This window comes from Fusarium falciforme, chromosome 7 (assembly GCF_026873545.1).
Source record: "Fusarium falciforme chromosome 7, complete sequence".
NCBI classification, from domain to species: Eukaryota; Fungi; Ascomycota; class Sordariomycetes; order Hypocreales; family Nectriaceae; genus Fusarium; species Fusarium falciforme.
Window position 1 is genome coordinate 3,180,068 of NC_070550.1, and position 15,114 is coordinate 3,195,181.

The 15,114-nt window shown below is 50.2% G+C and overlaps 6 protein-coding genes across 6 annotated transcripts; 2 read left to right on the forward strand and 4 right to left on the reverse strand.

Annotated features, from left to right (window-relative positions):
- Positions 1–816: 816 nt before the first annotated feature.
- On the forward strand, positions 817–2,538 carry NCS54_00963900 (Hypothetical protein; the record flags this gene model as incomplete). Its single annotated transcript, XM_053154980.1, has 1 exon — positions 817–2,538. One exon carries the CDS (start codon positions 817–819, stop codon positions 2,536–2,538), a length of 1,722 nt encoding a protein of 573 aa, XP_053010955.1.
- A 362-nt stretch (positions 2,539–2,900) lies between these two features.
- NCS54_00964000 (Metallophos domain-containing protein) lies at positions 2,901–4,182 on the reverse strand (the record flags this gene model as incomplete). The annotated part of the gene is made up of 2 exons (XM_053154981.1): positions 2,901–3,997; positions 4,041–4,182. The coding sequence occupies 2 exons, from the start codon at positions 4,180–4,182 to the stop codon at positions 2,901–2,903; spliced, it is 1,239 nt and encodes a 412-aa protein (XP_053010956.1).
- A 729-nt stretch (positions 4,183–4,911) lies between these two features.
- Positions 4,912–5,358, reverse strand: NCS54_00964100 (Hypothetical protein; the record flags this gene model as incomplete). The annotated part of the gene is made up of 1 exon (XM_053154982.1): positions 4,912–5,358. The coding sequence occupies one exon, from the start codon at positions 5,356–5,358 to the stop codon at positions 4,912–4,914; it is 447 nt and encodes a 148-aa protein (XP_053010957.1).
- A 2,430-nt stretch (positions 5,359–7,788) lies between these two features.
- Positions 7,789–10,727, reverse strand: NCS54_00964200 (Hypothetical protein; the record flags this gene model as incomplete). The annotated part of the gene is made up of 4 exons (XM_053154983.1): positions 7,789–8,399; positions 8,447–8,506; positions 8,558–8,798; positions 8,847–10,727. 4 exons carry the CDS (start codon positions 10,725–10,727, stop codon positions 7,789–7,791), a joined length of 2,793 nt encoding a protein of 930 aa, XP_053010958.1.
- A 1,086-nt stretch (positions 10,728–11,813) lies between these two features.
- NCS54_00964300 (Hypothetical protein) lies at positions 11,814–13,058 on the forward strand (the record flags this gene model as incomplete). The annotated part of the gene is made up of 3 exons (XM_053154984.1): positions 11,814–12,612; positions 12,665–12,859; positions 12,913–13,058. The coding sequence occupies 3 exons, from the start codon at positions 11,814–11,816 to the stop codon at positions 13,056–13,058; spliced, it is 1,140 nt and encodes a 379-aa protein (XP_053010959.1).
- Positions 13,059–13,263: 205 nt separating this feature from the next.
- NCS54_00964400 (PhoD domain-containing protein) lies at positions 13,264–15,012 on the reverse strand (the record flags this gene model as incomplete). The annotated part of the gene is made up of 3 exons (XM_053154985.1): positions 13,264–13,560; positions 13,644–14,864; positions 14,917–15,012. The coding sequence occupies 3 exons, from the start codon at positions 15,010–15,012 to the stop codon at positions 13,264–13,266; spliced, it is 1,614 nt and encodes a 537-aa protein (XP_053010960.1).
- Between the last annotated feature and the right edge of the window lie 102 nt (positions 15,013–15,114).

Here is a 15,114-nt window from a genome sequence, read left to right on the forward strand (position 1 = left end):
TGTAATTATCCATAAATATGGGAAACGTCTGTAATGGCGAGTCTCATCAGTCTCAAGACGAAATTGAGCTTGCACCACGAGTTGCCCGACCTCAGGAGGCACCCGTGCGGGTGCAGTCAGTGCCGGATACAGACGCTGCCCCAGAAGCACCCCGACATGAGAATTTTGGCGTCCCATTGGAGGCCAATACCAATCGACATATACACCACGATCTGACGACACTATCCTCCACTCAAAGGCCACGGAAACAATGTCAGTTCTATTCCAAGGGGTATTGCAAACATGGGGAGGCCTCCACTTTCTTGCATGGGAGCCCGAAGGAAGCCGACGGAGAAGAAAGATCAAAAGTACTATTCATATAGCCTATAGCTCATGTCCACAACAGCTAACAGATAATTACCACAGGATAGCAAGAAGAGCTACGATTTCATACGAGAACTTAGGGGAGCATGGGTTGAGTTCGGCCCAGGAGCGACTGCCACTCAAATCACCTTGCCCTCTGACTTTTCCGCCATCCGCATCAGCAATCTCCCAACCGGTTGTTCAATTCGGCTCATCCAAGATATGCTCTGGCGTGCGGGTTTGAACATATCTAGATGTGACATATACTTCAATAACACGACAAAAAGTACCGCAATGGTCAGAATCTGGAGTTCTTCTTTTCCAAAGGAAGCTTGGAGGAAATTGCGCGCTTGCACCCCCGGGTTTGAAGTTGTCCCGATACCCGTCCCGTTGCCAGTGGGATCCAACTTTCGTCGGGTGGACTGCAGACAGGTTCAGTTCACATGGTACCGACCGACTCGAGAAGTAAATCTCATGTTCGGTACTAGACAAGCTGCTTTGAGGCTTCATCAGGGGTTTCCTGCAGGGCTCACAGTGCACGGATGGCAAGTCACAGTTCACCCTCCCGCTCCTGGAGACAACCCAGGGACTTGGGTCATTAAGTTGACAGGCTTGCCTGAGAGTGTCAGGGACCAGGATGTCATCCAGATCATTCCAAAGCGATACCGGCCTTTTCAAATCCAAATCCAATATCTGGTCTATACCGATGATAAGGAAACCGAGTCTACTTTTGTTCGGTCGATGTTGGATGAGTTTGGGCCCTTGGAGCAATGGGAGGTCCCGGAAATATCTGAAGGAGGGCAAATAAAAGGCCAGGCTGTCTTTTTCGAGGAGTCCCACGCCCGCAATGCAGCCACAGCCCTCGATGGGAAGCGATTGCCATTCTCCAAGTCAAGAAGATTGTCCACCGCGGTGGTTACCGTGGTGAGATTCGACGTACTATCCCGAGTGTACAACGTTGTCCAAGGCCATATTAATGCCTACAAAAGATCTTGGGGGGACCAGAATGTTGACTTCGCCACCTTTCCTCCACGGGGTTCTTATTTAACCCTCCAGCTTAAAGGAAACGATCGCGAATCGATGGCCAAGGCCAAACATGAGCTCGAGCTTATCCTTTCTGGGGAGGTGATGAGACAGGGTGGGAAGAACATCTGGCACCCAAGCTTCAATAATGGCGGAGACGCCTACGAATCGCTCAAGACAATTGAGGAGGAGTTGGGTGTTGTCATTATCCGCGATGGATGGCTCTCGCAGTTTCGAGTTTTTGGTGCTGAAGGACGGCAAACATTGGCAGAAAAAGCCTTGAATCGGGTTATCAAAGGCATGGTCTCACCTTATCTCATTCGACTCAACCAGGAGAGTGAGCTTCGCTGGGCAGTGGAAGGAGGCCTCGAAGAAATAAAGTCACAGCTTGGACAAGACAAGGCTGTTTTTGATGAGTCATCGAGGTCTATTCTCATCCAAGGATCTGAGAATGACTTTGCTAAGGCCAAACTCATCATGGCTCGCGGACAGGCTGGAACTTCAAGGGATCCGTTGAAGCGAAAACAATATTGCCAGATTTGTTTTTGGGAAGCCGAGGAACCAGTCATGACTTCCTGCAACCATGTCTACTGTGGTAATTGCTTGATCGAAATGTGTGAAGCAATAGCGAGGAATGCTAGCGAGTTTTGTATCGTCTGCGAAGGAGACTCTGGGAATTGCAGAAGGGTTCTTGAACTTTCTGAAATCTGCAGTCTCCTCCCATCCAAGACATTCGACAATATCCTCGAAAAATCTTTCACTTCTTTTGTCCAGAGTCATCAACAGCAATTTCGATACTGCCCTACTCCTGACTGCTCTCAGGTTTACCGTGCTGCCTCACAGACGGAGGAACAGCCCACAACATTCACCTGCAACAGGTGTCTTGGTTTCATCTGCACAGCTTGTCACGTTGCACACCCTTCACTCACCTGCGCCGAACACCAGGACCACACTTCCGGCGGCCTCCAAGCCCTGAACAACCTCAAGAAAGAGTTAGGCGTTCAAGATTGCCCGAGATGTGAAACGTCTTTGGAAAAGATTGCAGGTTGCGATCACATCACTTGCCAAGCATGCAGGACTCATATTTGCTGGGTATGCATGGCAACGTTTGGCGACGGGGATGCTTGCTATCAGCACTTGATGACGGTGCATAAGGGTGGCGAGTATGATTGAAATGACTTCAACGATGATGATTGATGAAAAGAAGATGTGACTATAGATTACTTGTTAAGGAGTCGGGCGATTTGCTTCAACGTGTCATCGTGAGTTTAGATTTTGGTGTTTTTCGACATTGGGTTCTAATGCTGGCATGTGGCGAAAACTGTCATATTTTCTATCACTGCTGATGGCCTTTTGAAGGCGTCACCAGGTTCACGAAAAAGATTGTCATCTCCTAAGTTACTACTTCATATTGACCTAAGATGAGCCAACACGCGGCAGAATCCCAAAGGATTAATCTAATAAAGTTCACCATCGTCAAGGCTCGGGCTTGTAGTCATCCCACATCCGGCCTTTGAACAGAATCAGTAAGGTTTTCAGGGTAGTTTGGAGAAAAGCTTACACTCTTCGCAGAAAGTCTTTCTGTTGGGCGATTGAGGATACTCGTCCTGGCCAAAGGTCCTGTTGAGAGTCACAGCTCCAACAACCTCTCCGGTTTCAAGACGGATCCAAGTCTCGAGCTCGCCCTTCTTGATGCGGTCTTGACGCAGAAGTAGCTGTCGAGAGCCACGCTCCCAGTCCCCATTGCCTCCGTATCCTGTATGCTGGCCGTAACAAATCTTCAAGCCTCCAGCTGAGGGTTGCACGGGATAGTCAGGCAAGCTCTTGTCGGTCCATGGATAGCACCAAGAGTTTCCGTGGTGATGAGCCACGAAAACACCCATGAGACCGCGAGTCGATCCGAGAGCATCCATGAAAGGAATGTCCTGGCCACCCCAAGTGCAACCATCGCTTCTCGTACCGTTCGCGCAAAACTTCTCACCCTGGCCCAGCTGGAACATGTCGTTGATTCCAGGGCTGCGGGTCGGGTCAATGCCTACATCCTTCTGTACAGCGTAGAAGACGTTGGGCGGGATGTGAACAAAGGCCAAAGACGGGATGGTCGTCCTGTACTTTCTCTCGATGTTTTTGCGCTCTTTGATGAACCACTTGACAACCTTCTTGTCAACCCAGTTCACACGCTGCACTTGCTTTCCTTGTTCATCCAAGTCGTTGTAGTTGAAGCCACTGCGGCTATCAAAGAACCACAGGATGAGCTTGGGAACACAACGATGACCGCGGGTGCACTTTGAATCATAAACAGGAAGGTAATAGTTTGTAATACCAACATCCTTGCCTGGAACCATGGAGAGAGTGCGAGATCCTCGGAATCGCTTCTCACGACGGAAGACATCTTTGACATTTCGCATGTTGTTGTTTTCGTGATTTCCGTATACTGAAGCCCATGTCATTCCTCGTTCAACAAGAGGCTTCAGGGCTTGGTCGAGGTAACCGGTACTGTTGGGCATTAGATTATCTCGAGAGATAATGTCGCCATTAATAACCGCAAGATCTATGCCACGCTCATCTCGGAGAATCTTGGACACGACCTTTGAAGTAAGGCCATCTTGGGTAGGCCCGTAGGTACTGGGAGCTAGACAAGTTAGCAGGCGGCCATGAGACACGCATGAACCTACCCTCTCCGTAGTGAAGATCTTCAAAGATGGAGATCTGAAAGGTTCCATCGCGTCCAAAAGTCAAAGCTTGGTTGGCACGATTAGAGACACCTGCAGAGGCAATAGTCCCGAATGCAACAGCTGCAAGTGCAAACCAATGCATGGTCGCTGCAAGGGCTTTTCAGGTCTAATGGCTCAGTGAATGGGTTGCCTGGACATGAAAAGCTGGGAACCTTTTCTCTTTGTCGTTGTTCACTGTTCTTTTAAAAGAAACAGGACATCAGCCACAGTAACAAAGAGAACGATAGCCTGTTTTCTTCTCTGTACACCGTCGCACATTGAATGTATTTAAGAACAACCCCCTCTCACTGCCAAGACAATGGTTGTGTTACTCTCCAAGGAACACCAGGGCCATCCACACGTGGAGAGTCGGCTAATTTGCTAGTCGTCCGACTAAGGAAGGATCGTCACGCAACTCGCTTGAGTCGCGAATAATAGAGATAAGCGGAGGCACGTGTTGTCCAGGTTCTAGAGTCTTTTTTCAACATCATCTGTTTAAATGCCTCCTCGGTGTAGAAAACGTACAGTTATCCCCAACACCGGTATAGCTTCACGATCCTACTTGTCTTGGCATTCACATTAGCACCACGTTTTTTTAAAGGCCAAATTATTCTCAATGATATGACGTATTGCAACTGTTATTAAGTATATAAAACATTCTAGACCCATCCAGTTGCCATGTAATACATCACCCGTTAACACCCAAGTAACCGTCCAAATTTCGGATCAGAACATCCATCCTTGATCCATCAGCCTAGGTAGATAAGCCCCTTAGGCGGCTACGATTGAAAGTCACCCAAACTCCAGGTATAACCCAAATAGCACAGAGCATTTAACAGCCGCATCCGCAAGCCTTGCAGTCGCCCACAGAACATCGTGCGCCCTTCTCCATGTTTCGATAACAGTCATCATCCTCCTTGCACTTTGACCACTCTCCGGTTCCGTGGTTCATGGCCTCCCAGCACCACTCTCCCCTGAGAAGACTGCCGCAGTTGATCCAGCAGTATCCCTTCTTGGAGCAGCCCCATCTCTTTCCGTGCTCACCGGGTGGTGAGCACGCTCTTTCTTCGAGGATGTTGGTCTCTCGCTTGTTGGGGCTGACGATTCTTTCCGGGTGCTCCTTGCACTTTCGGAGCTGAGTGCGGTCGACATAGTCGGGGAGCTCTACGGTGCTCCAATCCATGACGCCGAGGGCTCCGCATTCGTTCTCGGCACTTGTGGGCATGGAGAAGACGCAGGCAGCGTGGTAGGCGAAAAGAGCAAAGGTTGTGAACTTCATTGTGAGAAGAAGATAATAGTGGGTTGAAGTAGCGGCTTGTGGTTTTGAGTTGACAGGCTGATGTTTGGTGAGTTGTGATTGTTGTGTTGATGATTTGATGATTTGAGCTCAAGGAGAGGTTGCCGAGTGTTCTTATACTTCGTCAGCTTGTACGTTCAGCTCATAACACGTCATTGATCATTAAACAGCTATATGCTCAAGATTATCACCTCTTTGTCAAAATCCAAAAATAAAAACCTATTTACGTCCAATACTTTTGTGCCAACGATGTTCCACGGGACTCGACGTGTACACTGGTGGAGGCTTTGCCCAACTGCACACGGACATAACAAGTCATGCAAACTGCCTCTGCTTGGTCGGTTGGTCAGTGCATGTGCAGCTTTTCCCCGCCGTCCAGCGTCAACAGCTGAGCGGGTTGGGCCAGCCTGTCAAGCGGGCCGATAGTCCTTGCGTTGCCGGGATCTTGGCCTTGAGCCAACACCGGGAATTCGGTTAAGGCTCAATATGTTTGCTCCTGATGCTGTGGAGCAATTCTGTGAGTAGACTCCATCCCTGTCGCGCATAAATGTTCCGAAACAAAGAGGATGGATAACCCAGTAAAAGTCGGCACGGCAGAAGAAAGCAACACTTATTTTTGTAAATAGTTTACATCAACTCACCTGAGGTCCAGCTGTAAAGCGGAGCTGCTTAGGCGCGGCTATAGATCAAAGGCTATAGCATATAATTCTTCTCTTCGAGAATGTGAATGCTATGGTGAGCCAATGCCGGTGGGCTGATTAGCAGAGTCATGCAGCTATATGCGGGGCGTCAAGGCATAGCTCCCTGGCTGGAGAAGTTGTGCCAGGCGACGTGAAGTAACCGAAAGAAAACAAAGGCAAGAGCAGTAAGTAAGGCTTCTGGGAAATAGATACGACAGCCAGCTCATCACTGGTTTCACAAACATGGCGGCATGATCCCTGCGTAGTTTACACGTATCGATTCTAAATCCGACCACACAGCCACCTGATATTCTGACCAGGGGAACCTGTCGAGGTGCCGCCACCCATGCCGTTTCAGCTGTCATGACAACACGATCGAAAACTTCACTTGCTAAAGTCGACGAGTTATCCTATAGTTTGCATCCTGACCAGAGGCGTGCATCACTGCATCCTCGGCAGTCGGGAAATAAAGTGATTGTTCGTTCTCCTTCACGCACGTCATAACGCTCGGGCCTTCCTCTCCGCTCTAGGGTAGCAAGCTTCAAGATGTGAGGGGGGAGAGAAAATGCTTCACATTGACTGTACTTTGTGGTGGTGTTGATGACTGCATGTCATATTTTGGATACGGCTGAGAGATTGGCTATTTTGAGGTCAGGTGCACATGCAGTTTCCTTGATATACACTGAAACCTGCAGATTTGTGTTTCTCGAAGCCAATGAATGTCCATAGCGAAAGTATCATACGATAAAACGGTCAAGTACGGAGTGCGGGGAGAAGCATTTCGCAGAGCCTTCTCCCGACTGGGCTGGGCATAAACATGTGGTACAGAGCTTCCAAATGAGCTTCCGTTTCTCCTTCATTTTCCAACACTTCGGTTAGACAGCATTAAATCCCTGAACTACTCACTTCCTCCCCAAGAGCCTCAAAGATGATTTCCTGTTCGATCAAGAACCGCAATAAGAACACTGTTCCATGCGCCCACCCAGTTCACACCAACTCTCGCTTATCCCATGATCGCGACCACTTTCGTGATCATTCTGGCGAATTTCATCGCGAAGACATCGGGCGGCGGAGTTATCATCAGTAAAGAGGGGCCCGAGAAACCATCTCATAGCACGACCTGATGGTGCTGCTCACCATGTCTCATCCGTGTCTAGGTTTCGCGAGACGATTCCGAGTGCCCTCGATGCAGTCAGTGTTCTGGAAGAGGAGTATTTTGGTCATTTATACTGAGCTAGCAGTGATACTGCCAGCCTCTGTGACATATGTAATGGTCTCGCAAGGTGTGGTTAGGACTACGTAGTGGAAATGAAGGAGGAAAGAAAGTACTCTCTGTGAGAGGGCGAGAAGAGAAGGAATGCCTTTAATTAGCAGCCATGGCCACACAGAGAATAAATCGTCACTGTTTGTACCGAGCTTATGTGCAAATTATTATTCTTGACTAACTACGCCGCGATAACCATCGTGTCTGCCTTTCACTGGCCAAGGAACTCGTGATGAAGCCTGAGCTCCTCTGGAGACAAGGAAGAATGAGCTTTCAGGGTGCAAATGTGTTGCATGCGCGTAGTGACAAACCGATCACTTAAAAACGGATGGGGAGTTTCCTCATCCATGAATGGGTAGTTTGTCCTGAATGTCTGCCACTCCCAATTTGTGGTAGAACTGCCTGTCTCTGATTCACCCAGCATGGAATCACGACGTCAGCCCAGTGCCAGACTCAGTTTCTTCATGTTCAAGACGTACGGGATATATCTTGACTGGTCTGCGTACGTTCGATTGGTTTGGCAATCCCCAAAGGCCGACTTGGCGAAGCGGCTGGAGTTGTTGGCTTGGCCGCACCTCCGCCGAAAAGCCCGCCTGAGCCGAAACCCGAAGGGGATGAAGTTGCAGGTATGGACGCCGAGCTGCTACCTCCGCCGAAGAGCCCACCTGAGCCGAAACCAGAAGAAAACGGAACTGCGGGTTTGGTCGACGAGCTAGCACTTCCACCAAAAAGTCCACCACCTGAAGCAGTTGGCTTGGTGGCCGGGCTTGCAGAAGTTGAGCCGGTGCTTTGGCTGAAAAGCGACGAGGTCACAGGTTTGGAAGCCGATCCATTTGTAGCTGCGCTAGTGCTCTGGCTGAAAAGCGAAGAGACTGGATTCCCAAGCTTCTGAGCTTGCGCAACAGCCGTGGTGGCTAGAATATTGTTGGACTTGGCAGCGGGAGCGGGCTCATTCGTGTGGTTTGCGTCTGTCGCCAATGCCGCACCTATCTCTTTCTTTAGAGCATCCAGGCCTGTGTTATAGACCAAAGTGCTGATGGGTGCCGGTTCAATAGCCGCCACGGGTTTGGTCGCTGGTTCTATCATTAGTTAGACAGCACATGAGTAGCAAATTTCATACACTTACTTGCTGCAGGAACCTTTCCCTGAGCCGATGCTGAGAGTTTCACCTTAGGTGTAGGACGTACTGTTCATCTTATTACTCTAGATTCTCTTGAGATGGATGAAATCTGCTCACCCGTGGATGGCCTGGGTCTATAGCGTCGACACAGCGCAAGACCTTGGCTCAAGATCTTGACCTCTTCCCGGAGTGTTTCCCTCTGGGAAACGGTGTTTTCTGACTCATCGGCCAACTCAGATAGCCTTTCATCACTCATGCAGTTGACCTCTGTTGGAGTGAGAATATTGGGGATGTCACACACGAGGCAGCTCTCGATGGCCAGGTTGATGACATTGTCGGTAAAGGTACGTCGAGACATCTATACGGGTCAGCAAAAACAAGAGAGAAACAGCCATGAAGAGCATACCTCGTAGTAAGCCTGCATCATGTCAATGACCTTTTCTGTGCCAAATTCACCTTGTTCAGCCTCTTGTTCCATGGCCCGAGTGATCATCCATGGCTTCAACTCTAACTGGGCACCCTTGTTGAACAACTCGGGATGTTGGTCCTGCAATGCACCGCAAAGCTGACTTGCAAAGCGGCTCATGGCTCTTTGGGACAGGGAGCCATAGAAATCCACGTCCGGAGGAAGGGCATAGCCTTCAACATAGGGTCGAAGGAGTTCTTCCAGTTTGTCCTGTAGTAGCTTCTCCTTCTCTTCAAAGAAGGGATCCACGCATGTCGTCAGGATAGCCTCCGTCGTTCGGTTGATGCCTGGTGGTCCGGCGACATGGCTGAATAGGTCGTCCACAAAAGCCTTGGCAATGTCGATGACCTGTCTGATGTGGCACTCGGCAATCTCTTTCCATGGCGTCGCCTGCCTCTTAAAGAGCTGAATTGCAAGATCCGGGTTTGATGATCCTGGAAGTTCTCGGCCCTGGTTTGCTGCGGCATGCTTCTCAAGCTGCGCGTTTAGCTCTGTCGCGGTAATCATCTCTGGGTCCGGAAAGTCATATTGCCCCAAAAAGGCCTCGAGATAGTCAGGGTACTCGGCCTCCTGTTGAGTCTCCTGGTCATCCGCCACGATCAACTGTTTGGATCCCTTGGTCTTGAGGATGTAATCAAACGCGCGGTTGAAGCTCCGCAGCTGTGCACGGAGTTTACGGTCTTCGGCCTCCAAATCTCCAAAGAAACGATGCTCGTTGTAACGGCCGTGGATCCCATCTCTTGCTAGTCGTTGGAACTCGCCGGCGATCGAGACCAAGAACAGCCTCTTTTCGGCGTCATCGGCCCTCGGCTTGCCAAGCCTGTCGAGCTGTTCCTGTCGTTCTCTGAGACTGTTCTCAATATCCTCGACGACACTTGGAAGGCTGTTGCGAATGTGGTCATACAAGACCTTACTCAGTTTCCTTCGTAGGTTTGCAATGCCGCGGTCGTTCTCAGGAATCGTTGCCCAGGCACCAGACTTGAAGAACTCCTCCTCGACCTCATCCCGGGCCTCCAAACTGACCTCCTTTTCCGATCTGTTGCGAAGGACGTGCCAGCCAAGTTGAAGTTTGTTTGCGCTCTCCTGGTTCCTGGCAACCCTGATATACGTCTTCTCATCGTCGAGCCCAGGGTGAGTGAGGTCCGGCTTGGTAATAACGCCAATGGTGCGCTGTCGCTTTGGGTCCATCTCTTTGACTCTGCGGAGGGCCACGTGACTAGCGAGCTGAGAGTTTGCCGAGACCACCACTAGAATGATGCTGTTCTTCTGTTTCATGTAGGATTCAACAAGCTGATCAACGGTCTCCTTCCCAGCAAGAGATTGTGTCTCAGTTTCTGCGTGGAAGAGGCCTGGAAGATCGACCAACGTCAAGGGATACATGCCAGGTCCTTGGATTTCAAGGCGTAGGACATCCTTGGAGAAGTCCCTCCCAGCCCGAGTAAAACCCATGCATTCTTGGGCTTCTTTGATGATATCTGGAAGATCATCCTCGCGGAAGCCGGTTCTCTGAAAGGCTTGAGGCTTCTTTGTTTCGTCGGCAAACCTCACACTGACGTCGACACGGGTCTCGGGTGCTTGACGGAGGACCAGCTCTGTCGCAAAGCGAGTACAGAGACCGCCTTGAACAGGAAAGCGGACATGGGAGATGGCCTCTAGTACCGACGACTTGCCTGCCGACTGCTCCCCGACGACGATGATTTGAGGGAGATTGACGATTTTGCCGACACCACACGCACTCAAGCTGTCGCTGATGTCGTGCAGGTCCTTGGCTTCAGCCGTGTTGAGTTGCTTGAGGATATCCGAGTCTACCGAGACGTCCATCTTGGGTGGTTGGTGTTGAAGAGAGGTGAAGGTGAAGTGGGGAGATTGGATCAGGGTGCGAAACTCCTTTGACTTCTGGGAGCGCGTAACCTGGGTGTTGGTTCCACAAACAACTCACTCAAGTGGAGCGGCCATGGGCTGTGCAAGTGAAACTCATTTCCCATGCAGGGGGGAAGACTTTGGCGCTGTGGCTGCTGAGCAACCAACCAATCTCGTACTTTCGTCACACGATTAACCAGGTGATCAAGCAGACTCCCTTGCGTCCGGGAAGTGAGGCTGCAACTACCCGGGGGAAAGAGAAACAGCCAGTGAAAAGCCCACATGAGCGTTGAGGTTACGTTTGCCCGTGTTCTGACATTTAGCTAGGCATTTGGCTCGGCGAGTTTGCTTCACCTTGTCATTTGTAGTCATATTCATAATTTGATCGTCTTAGGTACCGCGGCTATAAGAAAGTGGAATTACTATCGTACAAGAAAACACGAGGCAGCTTGAGACTACCTATGTAACAGTAGTAACTCATTCTACAAAACCTGATACAAAGGTCTTACAGCCTACAGGCCTTCTTGGAACAAAAGCCACACCAGGCTCACCAGGGTAGCTGAGCTGAGTAATGCCCGAGTCACATGCCGGAGGGGTTGAACGTCATTATTGCCGATCGAAAGCTTCTGGTTTGTTTCCCAGCACTTCCCCGATTATCTCCACGAGAAATACAACACGTACAATGCCTGGCTCAAATCCTTCGCGTCATAGGGCGAGGGGACGGCGTAGAATCGGTAATGCAGTAATCATACTAGTTTCCCTACCGAGTGCTGATTGATAGACCTAGGCTGGTACGTCAAGTACTCGACTTGACCATTTTCCATAGGCTAACCCTTCAGTCTGAACTGCCGTAACCGTCGAATTAAATGCGATGGAAAGAACCCATGCGCCTTATGTAATCGACGAGCGCTTGAGTGCACCCAGCCTGATTCCATTGTCCCTCACGGGTGGTCAGCATCCGCTACCGCGACTGCGAGCCCAAGAGATGATGACCCAGCAACGACATTCGATGTGTTTCAACAAATCTATTCGCCCCTACACAACCGGATGACCCGCGATTCAAGTCCAATTGTTGCGAGTAATGAAACTCTGACGAGCCAGACCGCAACGCTATTCCGAATTTTCCAAGAAGGCATTGGGACTTGGATGGATATTCTGGATCACTCACTCACTTTCCAACGGCGAGTCCTTCCATGTGCAATTTCCTCGCCTCTCTTGTTACATTCGATATGTGCGCTCTCAGCTCAGCAGATGAGCCTTACCAAGGACAAGGATCTATGGGAACCCATCTCTATGCTTCACTACGGCCAGAGTCTCAGATTGCTCAGTGAAGATCTCTGGGCTGAGGGAACAAACAAAGACATCATACTCTCGGCAACTATCCTTCTTTGTAGCCATAATTCACTCGCTTTTCCTGACGCAGATTATCAGCGTCTTCTTTATGGTGGCCGAATCCTCATCGAAGCAGACTTCAACGCGATAGATGCAAACGATCTCAGCCGCGCCAGCTTCTGGATCTACGTACGGCATGATGTGTCTCTAGCGCTCGACAATGAACGGCCAACTCTCATTCCGCCGAACGAATGGCCGGCTGTTCCGTCACCACAGGAGACGCAGGAAGACGCGTTCGCAAAGCGGATGCTCTGGCTGCTGGCCAGGGTGATCGAGGTCAGATTTGACGGGCGTAGCGACGGCAATGGCAAAGAACTAGAGAACCGTATCCTTGATTTAACATCAGAAATTACCGGCTGGGAGATGAGCATTCCTGGACACGCCAATGGAGTAGAAGTCGAAGATGATCTGGCCGATGACCTGAAGCGAACATGGTTCTTCGTTCCTTCGGCAGGTGAGAGATGACACCTTGACATTGAAAATTGAACCTTGACAAAATATCTCAGCGGCGGGTTATTTATACTATCAACTGGCCAACATTCTGTGCCTTGAATTCTGGCGCTCACGTCCTGCTGGACCTGTCCCAGATGATGTTTCGGACGCCGCCCTCCGCGGCCACGCTCTGGAAATTGCGTCGATCTGCCTATCCCCAGATGTGTCTGACGGCGTCTTAGCTGTCGCAGTAAATCCGTTGTTCTATGGTGAGTTTGGTCCTCATTCCTGCGCACGATACGCCGGCATTAACTACGAACAGCCGCGAAACACTGTGCGTCTCTATCGCTCGAGGCCAGGATTTGGGCGCTTCTCGAGGACATCGAACGTCGTCTGGGAATCCATACACGGAACAGGGTATCCCGTCTACAGAGGCAATGGGTGTCAACGGCGGAAACGACGGCATGACTGTGCAATGATATCTCCTCCTGAGTTCCATCCTTTTTGATATGTGCACCAACGGCACCTTCATATCGTTACTCCTGTTAAAGTGCCCAGCTATCAACACTAACTTTTGATGCCCTTTCGAAGCAGCCCCTTTGTACACCCCAGCGGAAATATATCCTTGGTGCTCTCTGCAATCCGATCAGGACATTTCTGCTCACATTTGCCTTTATTCCCCTTCTTTACGCCGGACCTCCCAATCGTACTGCCATAGTCTGCTTCCATCAACAATGAGATCGTAGTGAAGAGCAAGCCGATCCTTGTTGCTCGTATCAAATGAGACAACCCCAAACTTTGATGTCCCCCACGGGTGGGAGTGAATGGAGATGTCGGTGTCCTCGATTTCTTTGTGGAATCGGTCAAAGGGCTCATAGAACTGGTTCAATGGTGAGGTTGAGAACTCAATCACTGGCATCTCGCCCTCGTTGTTTGGTGGGAACTTTGTTGTGGCATGTTCGTGACGATCCTGGAAATGTGGTTAGAGTTTCGTACAAGAAGGTGGGCTCTTTCTGGAATCTCCTATCACAGAGCGAGGGTTTGATCACTTACGCCACTCAAGATAATAGCTCCACCATTCCGCTTCATCGCGTCGAGAATTTGTTCTCGCTCCCAGAGATATCCAGACCAGCTATCTGCTGAATCCGGGCCTCTCCAGTTTCTGGTGAACGGCACACTACTCACGACAACCTTGTAATCCGTCTCCGATTCCAGCCACTGCACAAGAGCCGTGCGCTGCTGTTCACCTAACATGGTTTTCTCTGGCCCATCAGCCATGGCGTTGTCTGATCGATATCGCCTGGTATCCAAGACGAAAAACGACACACCTCCGCGCCGAAACAAGTAGTAGGTGTTTCTGGCACCAAATTCGGACGGTGGGTTCGCATGTCCTTGGTAGCTCCAGAAAGGCTGCATGGCAGTTCCGTAGAGGCCAGTCTCGTTGGCAGCCCAGTCATTGATGATCTCATGGTCATCATACACATGAAGCCATGGGATAGCTCGCAATTGGGAAGACCAAGATGGGGAAGCATAAGCCTGTCGGTAGGCCGTGTAGTAGGCCTTGGCATCCCAGCCCAAAGGTATAGGAAGGTCGATGTAAATGAAGTCTCCGAGAAAGAGCATCATCTCGACAGGTTTGGTGGAGACATAATTGCTGAGGTGTTCTAGCCCCTTGATGCGCAGGCCATGATCAATGGGACTATACGGATAAAATGGCTTGATGCAACTCGATGAGATGAGACTCCAGCGTTTCAGGTCCTGGGGCAAGACCGAGGTGCGAAAGGATCCGGTATGGCTAGCATTGGTTGAATACGTGTATGAAGTGTTGGGGGCCAGTCCCTCAACCAGAAACGTTCCGGTGTAGTCGGATTCATGGTTGATCAAGATTGGATCAACTTTTGCGCCTGAAGCGCCCGAGTCGGAAGTAATGGTTATGTCCACATAGTCAGAGTTGGGCGCCCGAATCACTACTCGGGCGGTTGAAGAGTCAACGAAGCCAATCCGGGAGAATGAAAGATTGTTGCTCTGATGAAGCATGTGGCCGCGAAAGAGAAAGTCAAGAACCGCCGCAAGACAGCATATGTTGACCAGGAAGCTCACAGCCGTAGAGATTGGCCTTGCGTCATCGAAGATTGTCAAAAGGAGAGCAAGGCCTCGATTCCTCTTCAGTCTCAAACTGAGACGTCTGACAAGGAAAAGTTGGGTGATGAAAGCGAAGAGAAAGATACCAAAGCTCCAGTAGATTCGATCGAGGTATCGTCTACCCAGCGGGTGCTTGAAATAGACGGTCAGTATGACACGACAAGAAAGAGCCCACGTAACTTACAAATCTTACAAAAAGAATTGACGTGTAGCGCAGAGTGAGGGACGAAACCGCAATGAGGGCGTCAAGAACGCTTACAACCACTGTCTTCTCGTTCATGATTGTCTTTGGAGCTTGTCAACTTTGCTCATGTCTCGAGTTCAGAAATGTCTCGCTTCCCAGAAAAACTGCCGTTCTCTTTACCTGTCAATCTAGCGGCCG